We start from the raw sequence: 19,035 nt of genomic DNA, 5'->3' as shown, positions 1-19,035 counted from the left end.
TTTGCATTTGGTGATGTAATGCTTGGCTGCAGCTGCTCACCCATGAAAACTCATTCTGTGAAGCCAATCTGAAGGCTTCATGAAGTCTGGATGACTGCAGCTGCTGACTGCTCCACGTTGGCAAACTCTGCAATCATCCTCCACTGACCCCACTCTGATTTTTTTTTTTTTGTGACCTTTTGTGTGACCTACCACTTTGTAACTGAGTTGCTGTCATTCCCAATATGTGGAAATACCATTAGTATTTGACTGTAGTGAATTTATGGGAGGAAATACAGGTGGAATCCTGTTGAGATTCTGTGAAGGAATTCACTGAACTCCTTAGAGCGACCCGTTTTACAAATATTTGTAGTCTACATGCCAAGGTGCTGGATTTTATTCACCTGGAACATTAAACTTAATGATTTGGATGGGTAAGTAATTACTTTGGGCAATAGAGTTTATGTGTTTTGCATGTCTTCATTGATAACCGTGATAAAAAGGATGTTTGACAAAACACTTTTTGTAAATGAAATACATAAAATAAACTTTTTAAAAATAATTTTATTAGTTGTGTTTTCCTTTTACTGATTTCATTTTTTCATCCAAATATGTTTTACATAATATGCTGCTTATATTTTGACCAATGTAGCTACTGGGCTATAATCATAAAAATATCCATTTATCAACAAATCTGCCTTATTATTTCCATTGTAGCTGTTTGCTTTGTGATTTTTATTTGCATTAATTTATTTATTTGTTTTGCATCTTTAAAGTCATTGTTGCTTCAGAGTGCCGGCATGCTGCTGATGCATGTGTAACACCTGAATCAGCAGCTCCGTTTCAAGGATCGTGTTCAGCCGGCCCAGATTTTCCCGGGCTCGTCTCTGCCAGATAACTTGACACGAAAGAACCTTGCCCTGCTCCATGCTCCGTGCTGCTGTCATTCAAGCCAGAGACCAAGAGTTAGTCAGCACTAATGGAAGGAGAAACACGATACTGGGTCAAAGGGGAGCGTCTTGTCTTAAAAGCCAATGGTGTGTGTGCAGGATGTGTCTGCATGTTGTCATGATGAAGCAAACGCCACCCAGCTGCATGACCCATGCCTACATCTTTAATTGTGTTTCATTAACCAAGTACTCTGAATGACAAATAAAATTGCTCTTTTCACTTAGACAATTTCATTTGACTTGAAAAGCCATATTTGAGTGGTTTTATAAACAATTGTGAGCTTGTTCTCTACAAAGCCCCAAATGGTCATAAAATTACTCTTAAAAGCTGGGGCAGCACAACTTCAGCAATCTGAAGCCAAGTTGTTGTAGGGTTTTTTTTGGTTATGTTGCATAAATGTGTATTTTATTAGTTGTAGATTTGCCAAAAACATCTCCTGTATATTGCCCCTTTAAAGCTTTGAGCAATGTGCATTATTAAAGCTTTAAAACAGAGTGCATTATTTTCCTAGGTGTCGACTTTCCCACTTATCGATGTAATTAGCACCAATCTTAGGTTGCAGTAAAGGGTGACAAATGTTGCAATCTTGCTTTTCCTCTCTAGTATCGATTTCCAATTGTCTTTAAAACCTGACTTGTCAAGTACAACTTTGATAGATTTTATTTGTTTTGTTTTCTCGGGACTGGGACCAGTAAAAGAAAAACGATGCATGTTGACCGATACAGGCTGTATTTTTACATCTAACAGAAAAATGAAGAAATTTCTGGATATTTTCCATTCATGCATTGAAGCAGATATTCCTATGAAAATCTGTTAGGTTCTATTCAGTCCTCATTGGGAGGGTTGATTATAAAATGATTAGCCTTCCGCCAGCAGAGAACTATCTGTGTAATGGAAGAGTGTAATTGTCAGTGTTCTCCACTGACAATTGAGCAGAGACTGTGGGATGGTGGCCTGGCATAACTTAGAGCAGCAAAAAAGCCACTTCTCTGCAAGATTAACATCAAAGACGGATGGATATTCTTTATTAAATACCAGAGTACTAGACTACAGAGTACTGGGCTAACATTATTTTCTCCATTGAAGCCTCTTTCTGTCTGTTTTGGTCATCTTGAAAAAGGAATGTCCAGAAAAGAGATGCTAAATGCTACCACAAGCCATATGTCATGCCAAACTCAAAGGATCCTGGGTCCATCCTCCAACCTCCACCTGCAACTTTGCCCAAAAATCCTTCAGTAAGTTGGTGCCTTACTAAGCATTGTGGAGCACTTTGTCACAAGACAGAAGTCATGAGTACTTGGCTTAGGTATCAACACAGTGAAACTTTATATCCATTGCCATAAAATTTACCATATCTTCACCCCAACAAGATTTTGTGGTCTGTTGTGTCCAAATACAAACGATGATACAATAAGAATGGGTGACCAGTCAGGAGTTGGTCCTGAAGCTAAAGTCCAAAGTGTTGGAGCAAATTGCAGATGTCTGGAAGAAGCATAAAAGATGTAAATATTTTTGCAACAAAGTCTTGATGTATTTCTCAAGTAAAAGTTTAAAAAATAATTAGTAAATGTCTTTACAGTTTGATTACAAATAGTGCAAGATTTTTATCAGTGCTCACTGAGTAAGAAACAAATTTGGTCAGAAAATATCACTTCATATTGTACCGAGTACCACTGTTGATCCAGTGTTTGATCTGTAAGTAAATTCCTGTGTTCCTGAAACTCTGCAAAGACGGATGATATAAGTGCCTTTTCAGGATGGGGAAGATAACATGACTAAGAGTCGACTGATCACCATTAAGCAGGATGCAGCAACCTCATCTTTTAGGTTACCAGACACTAAGGATGCAACGGCCAGGAACACATTAAATATTTAGGTTAGATGACCAGGAGGAAAACAAGGCCGCCAGTGTTAGCTAGATGTATGTTTGCAAGTTGCTGTGTTAGCGCATGTTGTAACAGTTTTTGTAGTAATCATTTTAAAGATTATTGCATTTATTTGGCTTTACCTTGGAGATCCCAGTATTGATGCAGATTGGCTCAACAAACAGATCAAATGAGAGTGGAACCTCATCCGTGGACCAGTGGCTGTACTTTGGAGCAGCTAGGCTGGTCTGGTGGCTCTCATCTGGACTCCATCAGGTTTTGTGTCCTGAGGCGGGCAGACTGGCATCCCTGTACCAGGGCTGTTTTGTTATTAAAGTCTCCTTTGACCCAGTACACACAAGGCCCCCAGGGAACTCACAAAGACACACACATGGTTCCCATAGGTCAGCTTAGTTGTTTGTCGGGTTTTGCGTTTGATTCCCTCATAGACCACATATGGATTTGAGCTTAAGTATCCCAGAGTGAGGTGCTTTCCTCTGTGCATAACATCTGCCTAATGATAGTGTACCAAAGGAGAGAGGCCAATATACTCAGAACGAGGCCAAGTAAAATCAGAGACACATGACAAAGCTAAGTAAGGTGAATCTGCACAGTTTAAATTGCTAGCATGATGTGGCACATTAGGCAGATTGAACAGTCGACTTTTTTCTGGAACAAAACTGTTTTACTTCAAAAAATCTGATACAACAATTGTTAAAGACACAAAATGTGACACATATACAGAATCTGTCTTTCTGTCTGTCTGTCCATCACTGAAACTGAACATGTGAACTACAGTACTCATCTTCCAGGAATTAGTCAAATTATGTCATGCTAAAACCACAACCTTCAGTGTATTTCACTTGTACATTGTGTGACAGATGTTACAGTTCTTAATTGTTCAGCAAAATCAAAATGATACTTAGATTTTAATATGTAGCATTACCTGAACATTTTCTCACTGTTCCACTACAATGTCCCTTTGCAACATTCTGGCAGGCTTTCTTCTAGGCTTGCTTAGTGTTTACCTCCATCTGTATGCCCACCATGTTTTACTGAATTGTGTGTTCAGAGTGATATGTAGTGTTAGGTTTCCATATAATTTTGCATGTTGCCTCAAAGTCACATTTTGGTCTGATTTGACCAGAGCCCTTTTGTCCAAATGTTTGCTGATTCCCTCCATGGCTTTGGGGCAAACTGCAAATGTTACTTCTAATGACTTTTTATTTTTACAACAATGGACCCCTTGTTGCCACTCATTCATTAAGGCTAGACTTGTAGCGTGCATGACTAAAAGCTATGGGTCTCTGCAGCTCATCTGGAGTTACAAAGGACAACTTGGCTGTTTCTCTGCCCACATTGCACAGTTGCTTTAGATGAATGGCCAAAAGATGGTAATATTTCAGATAGATCACACTTACAGTTTTCAAATGATGAAACAAATAGTTCTCAGAGATTTTCACCAAATTTTAATGTTTTACAACCTAACTTGGCTTTAACTTTGACTTTATTTTGAAATGTCAAGGCTGAAGACAGATGCACTCCTCATGTTTAAGATTTTCATTTCTAAAAGCTGTTCAAAAGACACTCTTTTATTGTCAAAATTACACGGTTCTTTTGGATTAAATCAAATGTAATCTCCAAAAGTACCATTTAACATTGCAGCTGAAACAGAGCAAATTATGGGGTGCTTTCAACATTATCTGAAGGCACTGCAAATTCATTCTTATAATATTATTGACATGTCTCAACAGTTTTTTGTCAATCAAATAAAAACAATACAAAAACAAATAAAAAATTCTACAGTAGCCAGTTTTCTATTTTTATTTCAGTAGGTGGCATTTCCACAGTAAAAATCTAATTTATCCTCATTTTACCCTTATTTTTTGCTACCTAGACAGTCTATGTGGTGTCTCAGGTACAGTTTGGTCACCAGATGATCATTTGGATAGGTAAAAAATATTAGAAAGCAACCTAATAAAAAAAGGGGTAGCGTTTCAAGAAAATTAAGAAGGAAATATAAATAAAACCAGTTTTCCTTTATATTTTTCATTTTTTCAGCTGCAACTGTGGAAATTTCCAGTATTTCACAGCTATGTTTTTGTGACCATGTTTTCTGTTTTTTTGCAATTGTGCGAGATTGTTGCCAGAGCAGCAGCCTGCGGGGAAGGATTAGGGGTACATTTGTTTTGCTCTCTTGTATCTTGTCCTGAACTTTGAAACGCAATTCCGAGGGATAGATGTATAAAGATACGCTAAATGCTAAAGCTGTGAGCAAGGATGGAGATGAGTTCAGAACCAGCTTCTGCAAATCTCACTTATATTGCATTTGGAAAAAGAAAAAGACAATAGGCGTGTTCAGGTTTGGAAAGAATTTGCTCCCTGGCCTCTGAACAAGTCCTGCAAATCTTGTGTGTCTGTCAGCATCATTTCAAGCCTCCAATCCTCTGAGGACCTCACTGCCTCAAAGAGAAGAGAACTTAAAAGACTTGTTGGTGTATCTGGACAGTTTTAGACTATTCTGTCTCTCAAACCAGTAGAGAATCTGTGTGCTTCTGTCCTACCCGCTAAAAGCAAATTTATTTTTAATTTTTTTGTGAGGACAGCACTAAAATTAAAACTGAATTCAAAAGGTTCCCCAACTGTGTGACACTTTTAATCAAAAATATTTTCATAGATAAGTAAACAAAATATAAGAAAAGTCACAATTTTAGGATTTTTAAACAAAAGATCACTGGCTTGTGCAGACTAATATGAATAAGAATCAAAATATTTATGGAATATTTCAAAATTGTGCAAAATCTACACCACTACTCAATACAATTGAAACTATTTCCACCTCTGTGCTTTCAGCAGGCTATCATGGAGGGAAGGGACACTGCAAAGGAAGTGCTGATAGCATTTGTTTTGTTTGGGTCCCCAATTAAAATCCCACTGAGTTCGGAAGTCTTTTTCTCTGGTTGCAGATTGTTGACAAATGACTAAAACAGGGGCTCAAGGAAAGCAACGTATTTTATGTATTTATAAAGAATGATAAATGAAAGCACATAAAACTGACAGTGTAAGATTTATTGGCTGGATTCTTAGAAATGTCACTAATATCTTTTACAGTTTCCAAATATATTGCTGTTTAGGCCGCAATAAAATTGTCCATCCTGTGCCTGCCTTCCCTGGAGGACTAAATTTTTCAGCGACTCTCATTGGCTGACAGCCACTCAGACACCTGAGTCACAGAGGAAGGCAGAGGTCTGGTGATTGAAACTGGATAGCCTCATTGCATTACAGCATTTCAGGAGAGATAACACAGCGATAAAACCTTAAAGGGAAAAAGAGAGGCCTTTGCAAGATGGTAGAGATAAAGCAGCTATTCAGACTGGAAGCAACAATGGTAACTTAATATGATTTTTATCTACAGAGATAGAAGAGGATGGACACTTGTTGAGATTATCGCATCTTAATGGGTCAATTTCAATTTGTAATACTTATCCCCTTCACACTCAACCATAAAACCACAGATGTGCCAGATATAAAAAACAAAAACAATTGAAGTAGATGTTTCACATAAATCTTTCACCACAAAACAAAGAAATGTGTACAAAAGCGTAAAAGAGAACATCTATCAAAAAATGTGATTTATTTGAAAATGTACTTTTTTTATTGTGTTGTGAGCTTAGAATTGTGGAATCAGAATGGTTGATTCAGGCAAAAATGAAAGCCGAAAACTTGTCTTCTCACGTTTGGTATACTAACTCCATCTGTACTTGAAGCTGTGAATTTCCCTTCAGTTATACAAGGGATGAACCCAAGCAGGAAAAATGCATCAATCTTTAAACCACTGAAACTGAAAAAGGTATTTAAATTTTTATATTGTATTTTTTAAAAGAATATTCACATACAACCTTTATAAGCAATGCTAAGTGAATATTTCCTAAACCAAAAAACTATTAACATTTTTGTAATTCCTTCAGGGATAATTAATTTGAAACTATAATGTCCCTTAATGCCCCCTTGTGGGTGGTGCCACGCTCATTTTGATGTGTGGAGTTCCTTGTGAAAATCCTTGCTGATTTTCACACACAACCATCCTTCAGGTTTGCAGCAGATGATTTTAAAAAAAGAAAATGTGCAGTAAATTGCAGATGTGTGGATGAAAATGCTTTGAGGATGTCAGAAGTCAAGGGGAAAACATGTAGACTGGGTCTTGTTGTTAGAATAGCAACATTAGCTCAGATTATCACTTGTTATAACGTTTTTGAACTCACAAAACCTTGAACAAAGAGGCAGATGGGCTAGAGGAGCAGAGGACCACCCTGGGTGCCACTCTTGTCAGTTAGGAACAGGAAACTGAGGCTACAATTTTCACAACCTCACCAAATTAGATTGTTACAGATTCCAAAAATGTTTCCTGGTCTGATGAGATTTGATTTCACTCAGGCTTCAAACGACATGCAAAAAATGGACCTATACTACCTGGTATTCACAGCTGTTGGTGGTGCAATGCCATACCGTCGCACCCATTCTTGTGACCCTTTGGACCTCAACCAGTGAAACTTTTGCTACTGAGCGTGTCCATTGCTTCATGACCACAGTGTACCCTCTTTCTGATGGCTAGGTCCAGTAGGATAAAGTTCAAATTATCGCAAACCGATTCCTTAAATATGAAAGGGAGTTCCTTGTACTCCATTAGTGTCCAGAATTCTCAGTCTATAGCAGAGTCTATACCTGATCTCAGTCTATGAAACCTTTTGGATGGTGTGGGGGAGAAGATGCGAGGCAGACAAATCTGCAACAACTGTGCAATTCTGTTACTGAAATCTCAGATGAAAGTCTCAAACATCTTGTTGAATCTGTGGTAAAATGAAGTGAAACTTCTTAAGTATCTAACTTGATACTGAATAGAAGAGTCAGAATATTCTGTAGACAAAAATACTTTACTTATTCCAGGGCTGCAATGCAGCAGGATCTAGACTTCAACATTACATGCAGAGAGCTAAATATGGCCAAGGGAACATTTTTGCTATAACACACAGTATAAAACACTAATTACATTAACCAATAAAGCAATCATCATCACAATCAGCATCTGTAGGAACAGAACCAGTGCTATCAGGCTGCTTCTTCCTGCCCCGGACCATGAACAAAGATAAAGCCTGTCATCACCTCTCACCTACTCTCTCATATGTTACTTTTGTTTGGAAGGAATTCCCACACACAAACACACACACACACACACACACACACACACACGCACACAGAGCAGTGCTTGCTCCCATATGTTAGAGGGAAGTTGAATTTCAGAAGGATGGTTTGAGTAACCTTCACAGAACACACTATTATTTGTTTTGGTGTCACTCTGCAGGTAATGAATTTGTCACATCAAGGAAAGGGCAAGAACAACTGGGATCAACCCCAGGACCTCCCCAGACGTTTTTTGCATGAAGGTGGAGTCATTGGGAAGAGGAGAGGAAGTGAGATGAGAGGAAAAAAACAAAAGGAGCAGGACAACCGAAGAGAACAGATGGATTGTCAGACATGCAGCTGGATGTTTAGGTCCTGAGTCCAGTGTTTGCTGAACAAAACTCCGGAGGACAGATTAAGATTCATCTACTTAAAACAGGTTGATGTGAGAGAACCCTTTTTAATTTTGGGGGGACATTGTTGCAAAGTTTGGCAAGCATTTTACTAGGATATTAAGGTTTTTCTCTCCAACTATGAACTGCCTGGAAATTCAATGATCTTTCCGGAGAAACTCAGGATATCAATTTAAGCCTCTCGGGCAACCCTGAAAGAACTGCTGATCACAAGGATAAGCCTGGTTTGTTTCTGAAATCTATAACTGTTTTTTTTCTCTTTTTGCAGTAATCAGTCTTTCATTTTCAGTTTGGAAATATCCACTTTTAATGCACAGACCTGGGTGTATTTCTCAGGTTTTCAACACTCAAATTTAATTCAGTGGGATATCCTAAAACTTTATGCAGGTGGTGAAAAGTTTGGACACTGCAGTGCGATCACCTCAGCCAGTCTGGAGTGTGGAGGGCTCCCCTCCCTGCCCTGGTAGTTTCTCCTCACCCCCAGCAGCATGTCCCAGGCTCTAAGGCTGCCTCTAGTCCTCTTCACAGCACACTACCATGATCAGATGGGCTGCTGGAGGGAGTAAGGCTGCATTTGCCTCGTTCTGCTCCTGGGCTGGCTTGGGGGCTTACTCTGGCTCCGGGACCAGCTTCCGATCAAGTTCATCAGGACTGCTTTCTTCCCCGACTTTCTCTGTGTTGATTGCTCTCCTGGCTTTCTCCCTGTGCTTTCCTGAAGTTGCGTGCCGTCAGAACCGCAGAGACAGACTGAGGTCCCCAGACCTGGAAACATCTGGGGTTCCACTGAACATTTCAGAGAGCAAATTAATCTCTAGACCTAGAGCCACCAGGGGCCCGCCTGGTCAGGCTGGAGGACCACAGGGGAGGCATGTGCGCAGCTACAATCACCTTCAAGGGGACATACGTAGGAGAAAGTTGTTCTCTTTCCAGAAGTTTTTCCTGAGGATCGGTAGGAATGGACAAGTCAATGGAACCAAAAGCAAGGATGACCCACTCAGTAAGTAAAACTTTTTAATTTGTAAAGATAAAATCAGAGCAGGGGAGCCAATTCTGAAGATGGGAACCTCATCATCTCCAAACTATTAATTCAGCACTGAGTTTTAAATAAAATATAACTACTTGGCTATGATAAATAAAACATATTTTCCCAGGCTGCTGGTTTGACAGAAGAATTTTCAATTTGAGTTGTCCTTTTGTTTTAAACCAGACATCTCACTGATATCTCTCCTGTCCAAACACTCAGCACAATGATGGTAGCTCTCAGTTGGCTTAAAAAGGAGCAGGAGCAGATAACTGGGCCATTATCAAGCGGTCTTCATAACCCAGGGTAAACAGCATTGATAAGAGCCACAGAGGAACAGGGCTGGTGCAAGGGTGGCGGGGGGCACATGAATGTCAGGCTCATTGATATTTTAGGCTCCTTTTCTTTTTCTCTTTCTGTTGCCTCTCACTCACATTGCTGTTCTGCGAGCGCAGGTTGGAGTAAATTGTACATTCTCAGTCACATTTGGGACAATTGTTTGACTTTTTCCACTCTAAGAAACATGTCTTTAGAAGTGATTACATGTTGTTTGTTTCACTGGATCTGTCAGTAAAGCAGCATTCTCATTTGTAACCCAGCATTCCCATCGAGCTTCGTGTGTGTGCGCCTATCAGGCACCCACATGTTCCCCATGGGTGTATGATCATAAAGTAGAAGATATTGATGCATGCACTCAATTTTTTCATTTATGTATATGGAAGGTACATAGTGGTAGAAGGAATTGATGAAATGTCAAACAATGGATGCTAAAGTAAGAAAATGGGCAAAGAAAAAGGCAAAACCAGTTTTATAAACTAGTTAGATGAACAAATCTGATGATTTTTTGGTAGATAAGATGTCAAGAGTCCCTTTGAAAATTATAACATGGCAATGGTCTAACCAACCAGCCGAGACAGACCAACCAATGTCAAACAGGAATTACAGTGAAGACCAAATATTTTTGAATCTGACACATCAATGATTCATGACAGAACTATGAAGAGAGTGTAAGCAGTATGATGAAGGGATCATGTAAAGTACATTGCCATAGAAAAATCAAGAAACTTGCAGATACAAATCTTTTCATATACGTCTGTCCCTCTTTCACACTATTGTTATCTTCTTTGCAATTCAGTAGCAAATTATTCGGCTGGCTTGGATTTTTTTGGAGACATAATGTTTAGGACAGCTGTCACATGTACATAGGCACAACTTTGACAGTATTTACACAATTGTGACAAATATTTCTTAAATATAGCTACTCTCAATTTCTTGTTACACTATGCAAGTGCTCTGTGGGTGGGATTGGAGATTCACTCATCTTGGGATGCCAAATGCTTGAAACTGAAAGTGAAACTGATGCGATGACATATTTTCACAATAATTCAGCTAATATTAATTTGACTATTAATTATAGTTCATTGACATTTCATTTCCAGATGGCCATTTGGTCTTTAACACTGGAAAAAATATGGCAATTCATGACATTGTAGCAAAAATAAACAGCCCTGTCCTGATATCCTGTGTGAAATGCAGAATTTCACACTCCTGATCTCAATACACATGACCATTAAAGCCATTAAAATGCATCATAAAAACCATAAATATTTGAAAGACAGGACTTGATGGCTCTCTAAATTGGCTTTCTTAACCTCAGGAGGAACTAAAAATTGGCTTTCATAGAACTTTACATTTCTGTCAAATTTTTAAAATGAATCTTAAAATATTTGGAATTACCTATTCAGATCCCTAAATATTTGTACAAAATGTTAAATCAAACTCTGAACCCTAAAGAACAGCGATAGAAATCGCAGTTTTGAATAAGAAAACATTAATTATTTCACATTCAAACATGACTCAGCAATAATAAAATGCTGTTATAATAAGGTGTGGATTCGACAGCTTGTCATCTGCGAAAAACTTTACATGACACATGCACAGGTTCAAACGTGTTCTTCATTTTCCCAGTCTTCCAGTTGCACAGTCAGTGTATATAAGAAGCTTTACTTCTCCGCTTGGAAGAGCCTGACCACACATTCAATCAAAGTGACTAAAGGGAAGTAGCATGGGGGAAGCAGAATGTCAGGGGAGATGTTTGTTTGGACAAGGTCATGACAGAAGAAACTTTATTGAAGTGATGCCTTTACTGCTAGCTTTGTTAGCAGTTTCTTTTAAGTCGTAAAACTGAAGTGGTGCAAGGAAGTTTGACGCAGTATTTTTTGCAAATTTACCTTATGTTTGTATGGAGGGTGATTTACTCCTTTGTCTTTATTTTTACTGAATCAGTGTGTTTTCTTTTTTTTCTTTTTTTTTGAAAAGTCATTTAGTCTTCACAGTTATGAACACCAGGGTGGGAGGGGAAAGGGAGATCCTCTAGAGGTACAAGTTCATGAATAAGCTAACTGAACATCATTGTAGCCACATCAAAGGTGTGCATCTTCAGTATCAATGGTGGTGCCATGAACAAGCTGTGTCCTAAGGGGGTCTAGGGACACTGTGTGTGGATTATTTATCATGTGAACTATCAGGTTCACATGGTAAAGAATACTACACAACAGCAGCTCCAGTCTTCTTTTTTTCTGGCCCCTGGGGCTAGGCATGATCCCAGAAATGGCGTCTTTTGTAGAGGACCCCTCATGGTCTCTTGAAGTGACAAGCAGGATTTTCCTTCCTATTCTGCTTACAAAATGATACATTTGGTTTATTTGGTCTATTTTAAATGGTGCATTGGATGTAAAGATATTTGGTTTCGAGCATTGCAGTTGACTCTGCAGAGACCCGGGTCTCTCTGTGTTACAGAGCCTGTATCCAGCCTCCCACAGATTTATGGGGATGCCAGTGTAAAACTGTCCCACATGGCTTTCCAGCCCGCCAGGGGCCTGTGCAGAGGTTACAGAGGCAGTGAGAATAGGAGGGAGAGAAAGTCTTGAAGTCAGCTAAGTAGCTATCTCTATGGTCTGAGTGTGTAATTAAAATATCTATGATTCACAGCTGACTTCTTTTATATTTATAGGCAACTAGTAAGTTTAAGTGATGAGTGAAAGATTGCCAAATAAGACCCACTCTAACGTCTGGTGGTGAAACAGTTTAGCTCATTATCCTTGATGGTGTGAGAGGGGGAGTCTGTCAAGATTGAGTGTTAGTGTATGCATGGGATGAAGGCCATGTGTTCACTTTGTGACATAGCTCATGAAGTGTGTGTGTGCTTGCGTGTGTGTGTACGTCGTTTTCCAGTTAAATGTGCTGGATGCACATTGATCTTTTTTTAATCAAAGCAAATAAAGTCAGTGGTCTTCTGGGTGTCTGAAAAAAGACATAAAACTTTTCATGTGAGGTCTCAAGTGGGGCCATTATCAACTATTTGTTCTGTCTGTGCAGGTTTTGTTAAATGGATTTTCTCATCAGAAACAAGTCAGGAAAAAAAATAGTTGTTGAAATGGAAAATTTTTCTATTTTGTGATGAGCAAAAAAATTTAATTGTGAATTTATTTTTATGTTTAAGATAAAGAAGCAAAAGTTCACTTGAAAAGAAACATGAAAAATGTTTGTATCTTTCAATATTCTTCAAATATTATACTGTGGCTGCAGAAAGGGCTGTTTTTCCCTGTACAACTCAAAGATGTTGTCCGACATTTATTTAACAGTAGAATGATGTAAAGCACTTTGAAATGCCTCGATGATAAAATGTGCTATACAAATAATATTTGATTGATTTGATTGATAGAACAAATATAGATGGTCAAGAGCATCTAAAATCTGTAAAAAAAATTGTGGTATGAGTGTTATAACTTAGATATAATATAATTACCTTTCATATGCTGCACTGCTAGAAGATTTACACAAATTCTCACTCTAATTTCACAGCAATGATGCTATAATACAAGAAAGATATCTGAGGGTGGCAGGGGAATAGGAATAGGAGTTCATCCTGTAATTGCTGAGTTGCTGGTTTGTAGCTTGGCTTCATATGTCTTAGTCATTGTGTCCTTGGACAAGTTACTTCACTGCCCTGCCTGCTGGTGGTGGTCAGAGGGCCCAGTGACTGCCCTCTGACCAGTCAGAGGGCAGCGGGCAGTGTCTCATCGCAGTCTTGCTTCTGTCAGACACTGTAGCATCTTTGGCTACAGAGTAGCAACTTAGTAGTTATAATATTTGTGAATGTGTGAATGAAAGTAGTGTAAAGCACCTTGGAATCCTCTGGGCTGGATAAACCAAAGTACGAGTACAGGACATTTTCTATTCACATAATATCATTTTGTGCTATGCAAACATTCTATTTGTGCTGATGTAGATTCACTCACCTCAGCATGATGAATACTTTGAGAAGCTACAACTGATGGAAGTCTGAATACTGTCTTTCAACTAATAATGATCAATTGGCTTCATCCATAGACGGAGTATGGAACATTCACTCTGAGCGGTTGAGGTGATCATTAAGTTAGAAAAAAATGTATAAATAAGATGTTGGCATCATAGCACATTAATCTGTCCTGATGAATTTGCTTCGAAAAGTAAAAACACACACACACACACACCTGCACGCCCACGCACGCACACACACACACATATATAGGATATATATATATATATATATATATATATATATATATATATATATATATATATATATATATATATATATATATATATATATATATATATATATATATATATAATATTTTCCTTTCTTCCCTGTCTGGTTAGATTAGACAACACACTGGTACCATGGCAACTTAGATTTTTTTTCTGATACAGTTGCAAATTTTACATTTCCCCCCTAAAGCTGACTTTTTACATACTTGGCAAGATAAGACACAGTGTGAAAGCAACCTTTGGGTGAAAAAAACAACAAAATGCTACAAGCTGCTAAGTGCAACAATTTTGTTTTTGGCATACCACTGTGGAAAAAGGCCCACCTTCAGTTCCTACTGGCTTAATCTGTTTCACAACCAGCATGTAATTAGGTGCTGTAATTCCAAACAGGAAATGCATACAATATTCAAAGGGAAAACAAAACCCACAATATATAAATTTCCTTCTAGATAGCCTCTTAAAAATGGTAGTTATTGGTTATTTTCCTCAAACATTTGTAGAAAAGCACATTCACCTGTTACATTTACTTATGTGTGCGCATATTGAGTTGGTGTGTGTGTGTGTGCATGCATGCATGTGTGCACTTTAGCACGCGTGCATGTGTGTATATACAACCTGTCTCGCCCCTGCCTCCGGTGGCTGACTTTGATCAGTGATCATTACAGCCTTTCTAATCCTCACTCCACCCCCAGTCTCACTGTCATGGCTCCTCTGTCCTCCTCTGTTCTCCTTCCTTTCATCCCTCCCATGTTTACAGAGCAGCCAGAGACTGCCATAGATTGTCTTACATCCTCACTCCATACCTGACACCCGATCCCTTACAGAAAACCAGCTCCACTCAGATCTTCAATGGCCGTTGTGTCACAGTCCCCACCACCGCCTTGCAGCATCAGACCTCACAGCCCCAAGGTGCCACCGTTTGAACTAGAAACTGATACAGCCAAGACCTCACGGACAAGGAGGGAAGTTGCTGTATATTTAAGAGGGGTATTTGTTCTTTTGGAGGGGGTGGTAGCACACCTGGATTCTCCACTGTCCACTCATGTACACGGCTGGAGACCTCAGGCAGAGGAGAGTGGGAGCGACAGTGAACCAGAGCGCCACACAAACAGTCATCAGACACAGACGGGACTGCATATCTGATCAAAGGATGTCATTGACTCTCCGGAGTTCACGCCCCCACGCCGGTCTCCGTCTGTGTGTGGGGGTGTGTGTGTGCGTGTATGCCTACACATGGATGCTTATCGAGATAAAATAACGACAGCTCACAGGAAGTGGGGAAAGGAAGTCAGGGAGGGCGGCAAGAAATCAAACATGTCATGGGAACCAGCAGGACTCTCTCACAAACACACACCAACAGCAAAACACAAGACAAGTGGGCTCTGTGGTCAGAGGACACATTAGGAAGTTATATCTCTCTGACCCCTGATACTGAGACCACACAAATAATCGTGGCTGTCTGCAGGAAAAACACACGCTTGTTACCCCAGGTATAAATTAACCCCTCTGCCAGCCTATGAGAGACCCAAATTATTTGTGTAGCCTAAATACCAAACAGAGCATAAACAGCCAGAGATTCTCTGTGGAATCCACCTATTAATTAACAAAATGACCTGTGCAGCTGGAATCTGTTATGCAGGTGTAGGCTGTAAACTAACTTTATAATATCACCAAAATGATAAATGTGCTCAGGAATAATTGTAACCTTAAAAAGAACTCCCACATATTCCCACATGTAAATGTACTGCACTTTGAAGGTTGCTAGTCATTCAGAACCATGGTGCTGGAACAAATAAATCTGCTGGTATTTGGGCTGCCTGAGGTGGTACTCCAAAATCTTAATAGCACTTATTTACTAAAAAGATTTGGATAAATTAATAGCCCTGTACAGTGGATAAACACAGGCAGCATAAAATATGAGTCAGAGTCAACCCCAGGTGTGAGCAAACACTGCTACTCTGGGCCCAGAGGACAACAGGGTGCTGCCAAGACTGAATTGTTGTACAGAATGTAAATCTAAAACACTCTGAAATCACGGTTTTCAACCCAAATTTTCAAATAGAAAGTTTCCTAGATTTAAAAAAAAAAAAATTATTATTATTATTTTATAATTTTTCTTTTTTTTTTCCCAGTACTAATTAAAATTTATTGTTGTTGAAATGATTGTTCACTGGACACAAGCAGAACACAAAATAGTCTTATTTTAACAATCTTCTTACAGTGGTCACAATCTAAATATTGTTTTTACATCATTTTACTCCAACACAGTTTATAGAAAATGTATAAGTTTACACAATTAAATGAAAAAAAAATTACCTGTCAGTTTTGGGTTGGGGTGGGGACAAAAAAATAATCAAAATTAATTCATAAATAATGTATAAAATAAAATTGTTTTCATTATTAAACATATTTGTCTTATTGGCAAAAATTCTACATATTTATTTCCCCACTTATTTAATTATTTTATAGTTGTTTGCAAATAAAGTCTGAAAACCAGTTGTATTAAAGTCCCAGAGTACAAATGATGAAACTTGAAATTTTTTAAAGATTATTTATATGCTGCAAAACCTCAAATCACATTTAAGTTATTCAAATGCTTGTAATTGAGACTACTTACAATGGATTTCTCTGTATTTTTTTATTTTTATTTCAAGAATTAGCAACACACTAAAGAAGTGTGTAAAAACAATATTAGTATATATGGGATGTGCAGATTGGAATTTGACATCAGCTTGTAAATGTTCCAGCAATCCAGAATCTTTATGAAGTCATGGTGCATGCAAAGGGATTGTTTGTTTATTTTGATAATCACCCTATAATGATGTACCCATTTTCTTTTTGTATTTTTTAGGTATTTTGGAAATCACATCAGTGGAAGTGGGAGTGGTGGCCATTAAAGGGCTGAACAGCAACTACTATCTGGCCATCAGCAGGAAAGGAGAGCTGTACGGAGCGGTTAGTATCCAAGTCAGAGGTCAATCTGAATGCTCCACAGAGACAGATAGTGTTAGATTGTTCGGTTTTTATCGCAGGCAACCTGATCTTTACCTCCATGCCAGTTGGATCAAATCCACAATCAGGCCTGTGGACACATGCAGACCTGCAGGAGAGCTATGCAATTACACAGCTTGTCCAAAGACAAAATGCGGAATAGGGCAAAGCATGCAAAATCTATCAGAGGTGTGGTTCGGATATTTTGAAATGAGATCCTGTGAAGGTATTGTCAACAATAGTTCTCTTACCTCTTGTAGAAAATTGCCAGATTGCTGTGAGCTTGTAGAAAATTAAATGATTCACAGCATGATGTTATCCGTCATACTGACTCTTTATCTCAGATGCTTTTAGCCATTTAAAACAATTCAAACAAATACAAATGTTCATAGAATTTTAAAAATCTTAGCACACAAGAAACTTGAGTTTGCTCATGGACATTGATCATTGTAACATGATCAATGTCCATGTTACAATGGGAGATTTTGTCAATAATTCCAGTGTTACTCAGAAACAACCGAAATGGTATGCTGGTGAAAATAAAATATTCCTTTAAACCAAAATCTTCCTTAGCTAGTTATATAAATTTGGTGATGTCATAATTTAGCTATTTGAGGACAACTTACTGTAGTTTATAATGTAGATTTTACATTATTTATGTGTTTGGCCAACATAATAACAAACTTAATAGTGTTTGTGAAAATGAAGATGCCTAATGTCCATAATTTATGCCATGCATCACGATTAGCTGCATTTTCTGCTTGAATTGTTCTAAATTGCTAAAATAAGTTAAAATGTGTGGTTTACTGCTTAAGGAGTTTGACTTTTCTACGCACTTACGATAATCTCACAGGAATGCACTTTAGAACTTAAGGAGGAGTGTTTTATAACAAAAATTGATCTGACCTGAAAAACGACCCATTTTTCACCCCGTCTGACACAAACATGCTTCTGATTTTGCAGAGAGAGTTTGGTGTCGACTGCAAGCTGAAGGAGCGCATCGAGGAGAACGGCTACAACACCTACGCATCGGCTGAGTGGAAGAACAAGAAGCGGCCGATGTTCGTGGGGCTGAACGTCCACGGGAAGCCGCTGAGGGGAATGAAAACCCGGAGGAAGAAAACATCAACCCACTTCCTTCCAATGATGGTGTGAACCAAGGAGCCCACCTGGAGTGGAAACAGATACACAGAGCACTGGACATGAGAGGTTTTAAATACCAGACAGCCATGAATTAAAGACATGCATTGAAAAATCTCTCATTTGGGAAAAGAAAAAGGCACTAACACTGTTAAACGAAGTGAACTCTGATTAGGTTGAGATTGCTTATTTCCTTTAGGTGAGAGATGTTAATCTGAGTTTTGAGTGGCACCAAAAGCAGGGGTCATCTTTATTTTTTACTGTGCCAAACAGTTTGAAGCTGAAGTCTGTGGACAACAGAGAAGATACTATCCAAGCTAGATGTATCGAAATATGGTATTTATAATCCAACTTCTCCAGAGAGGCAGGGAAAAAGGTCTGGCAGAAAATGGCAAAGGTAAAAATCAGATTATCATGATAGCATGAAATATTAAGAATTAAAGCACATTTAAAAATAACTGTTTGATACTTAACCACTGAGTTTTTGGCTGAATTTTGCTGATTTATTTATTTTTGTGAGATATTTAACTGGAAGGAACACCAGCAATCCTCTGCGTTCTACTTTTTATAGGATCTCTCTATCATGTGAAAATAAAACTACGATTCTTCTCTGCAGGAGTGTGGATGTTTGTTCCTTCTCACACAAAGGGCACAGAAAGCTGCAGAAAAAAAGCAAAGTATCAGCACATGTCCTGAGAAACACTGGCAAGCGTTCAGGTCAGGGTAGGTCTCATTCTTATCTGGCTTACTCTGAGGTAGGGAGGGACAAATAGCAGTCATTAATGCTCGGCCAGATCCTCCATGTGGGAGCCATTCTGCTGATGATTATTTCCCAAACAAACAGGGAAACAAACCACAACAAAATTGCGGAGAGGAAACTTCTCTGGTGTGACCTGTAGATAAT

General features: G+C 38.7%; 1 protein-coding gene across 2 annotated transcripts; it reads left to right on the top strand.

Annotated features, from left to right (window-relative positions):
- The first annotated feature begins 8,209 nt into the window (after window positions 1-8,209).
- fgf10b (fibroblast growth factor 10b) lies at window positions 8,210-18,745 on the top strand. 2 transcript variants are annotated; one of them, XM_044111011.1, is made up of 4 exons: window positions 8,210-8,610; window positions 8,774-9,383; window positions 16,852-16,955; window positions 17,955-18,733. In XM_044111011.1, the coding sequence occupies exons 2-4, from the start codon at window positions 8,924-8,926 to the stop codon at window positions 18,144-18,146; spliced, it is 756 nt and encodes a 251-aa protein (XP_043966946.1). In that variant the 5' UTR covers window positions 8,210-8,610; window positions 8,774-8,923; the 3' UTR covers window positions 18,147-18,733. The 2 variants fall into 2 exon arrangements, with proteins under 2 accessions (XP_043966946.1, XP_043966945.1); XM_044111010.1 differs by having other exon boundaries at window positions 8,210-9,383; window positions 17,955-18,745.
- The last annotated feature ends 290 nt before the right edge of the window (window positions 18,746-19,035 follow it).

The sequence above is a fragment of the Gambusia affinis genome, linkage group LG03 (assembly GCF_019740435.1).
Source record: "Gambusia affinis linkage group LG03, SWU_Gaff_1.0, whole genome shotgun sequence".
Classification (NCBI taxonomy): Eukaryota; Metazoa; Chordata; class Actinopteri; order Cyprinodontiformes; family Poeciliidae; genus Gambusia; species Gambusia affinis.
This window is presented reverse-complemented; position numbering and strand designations above follow the sequence as displayed.

Excerpts from the sequence above, each read along its gene's own strand:
- fgf10b (XM_044111010.1), top strand. The coding sequence starts at position 8,924 with ATGATCAGATGGGCTGCTGGAGGGAGTAAGGCTGCATTTGCCTCGTTC. Across the intron at positions 9,384-16,851 it reads AAGCAAGGATGACCCACTCA|GTATTTTGGAAATCACATCA; the intron begins GTAAGTAAAACT and ends TGTATTTTTTAG. Across the intron at positions 16,956-17,954 it reads AAGGAGAGCTGTACGGAGCG|AGAGAGTTTGGTGTCGACTG; the intron begins GTTAGTATCCAA and ends CTGATTTTGCAG.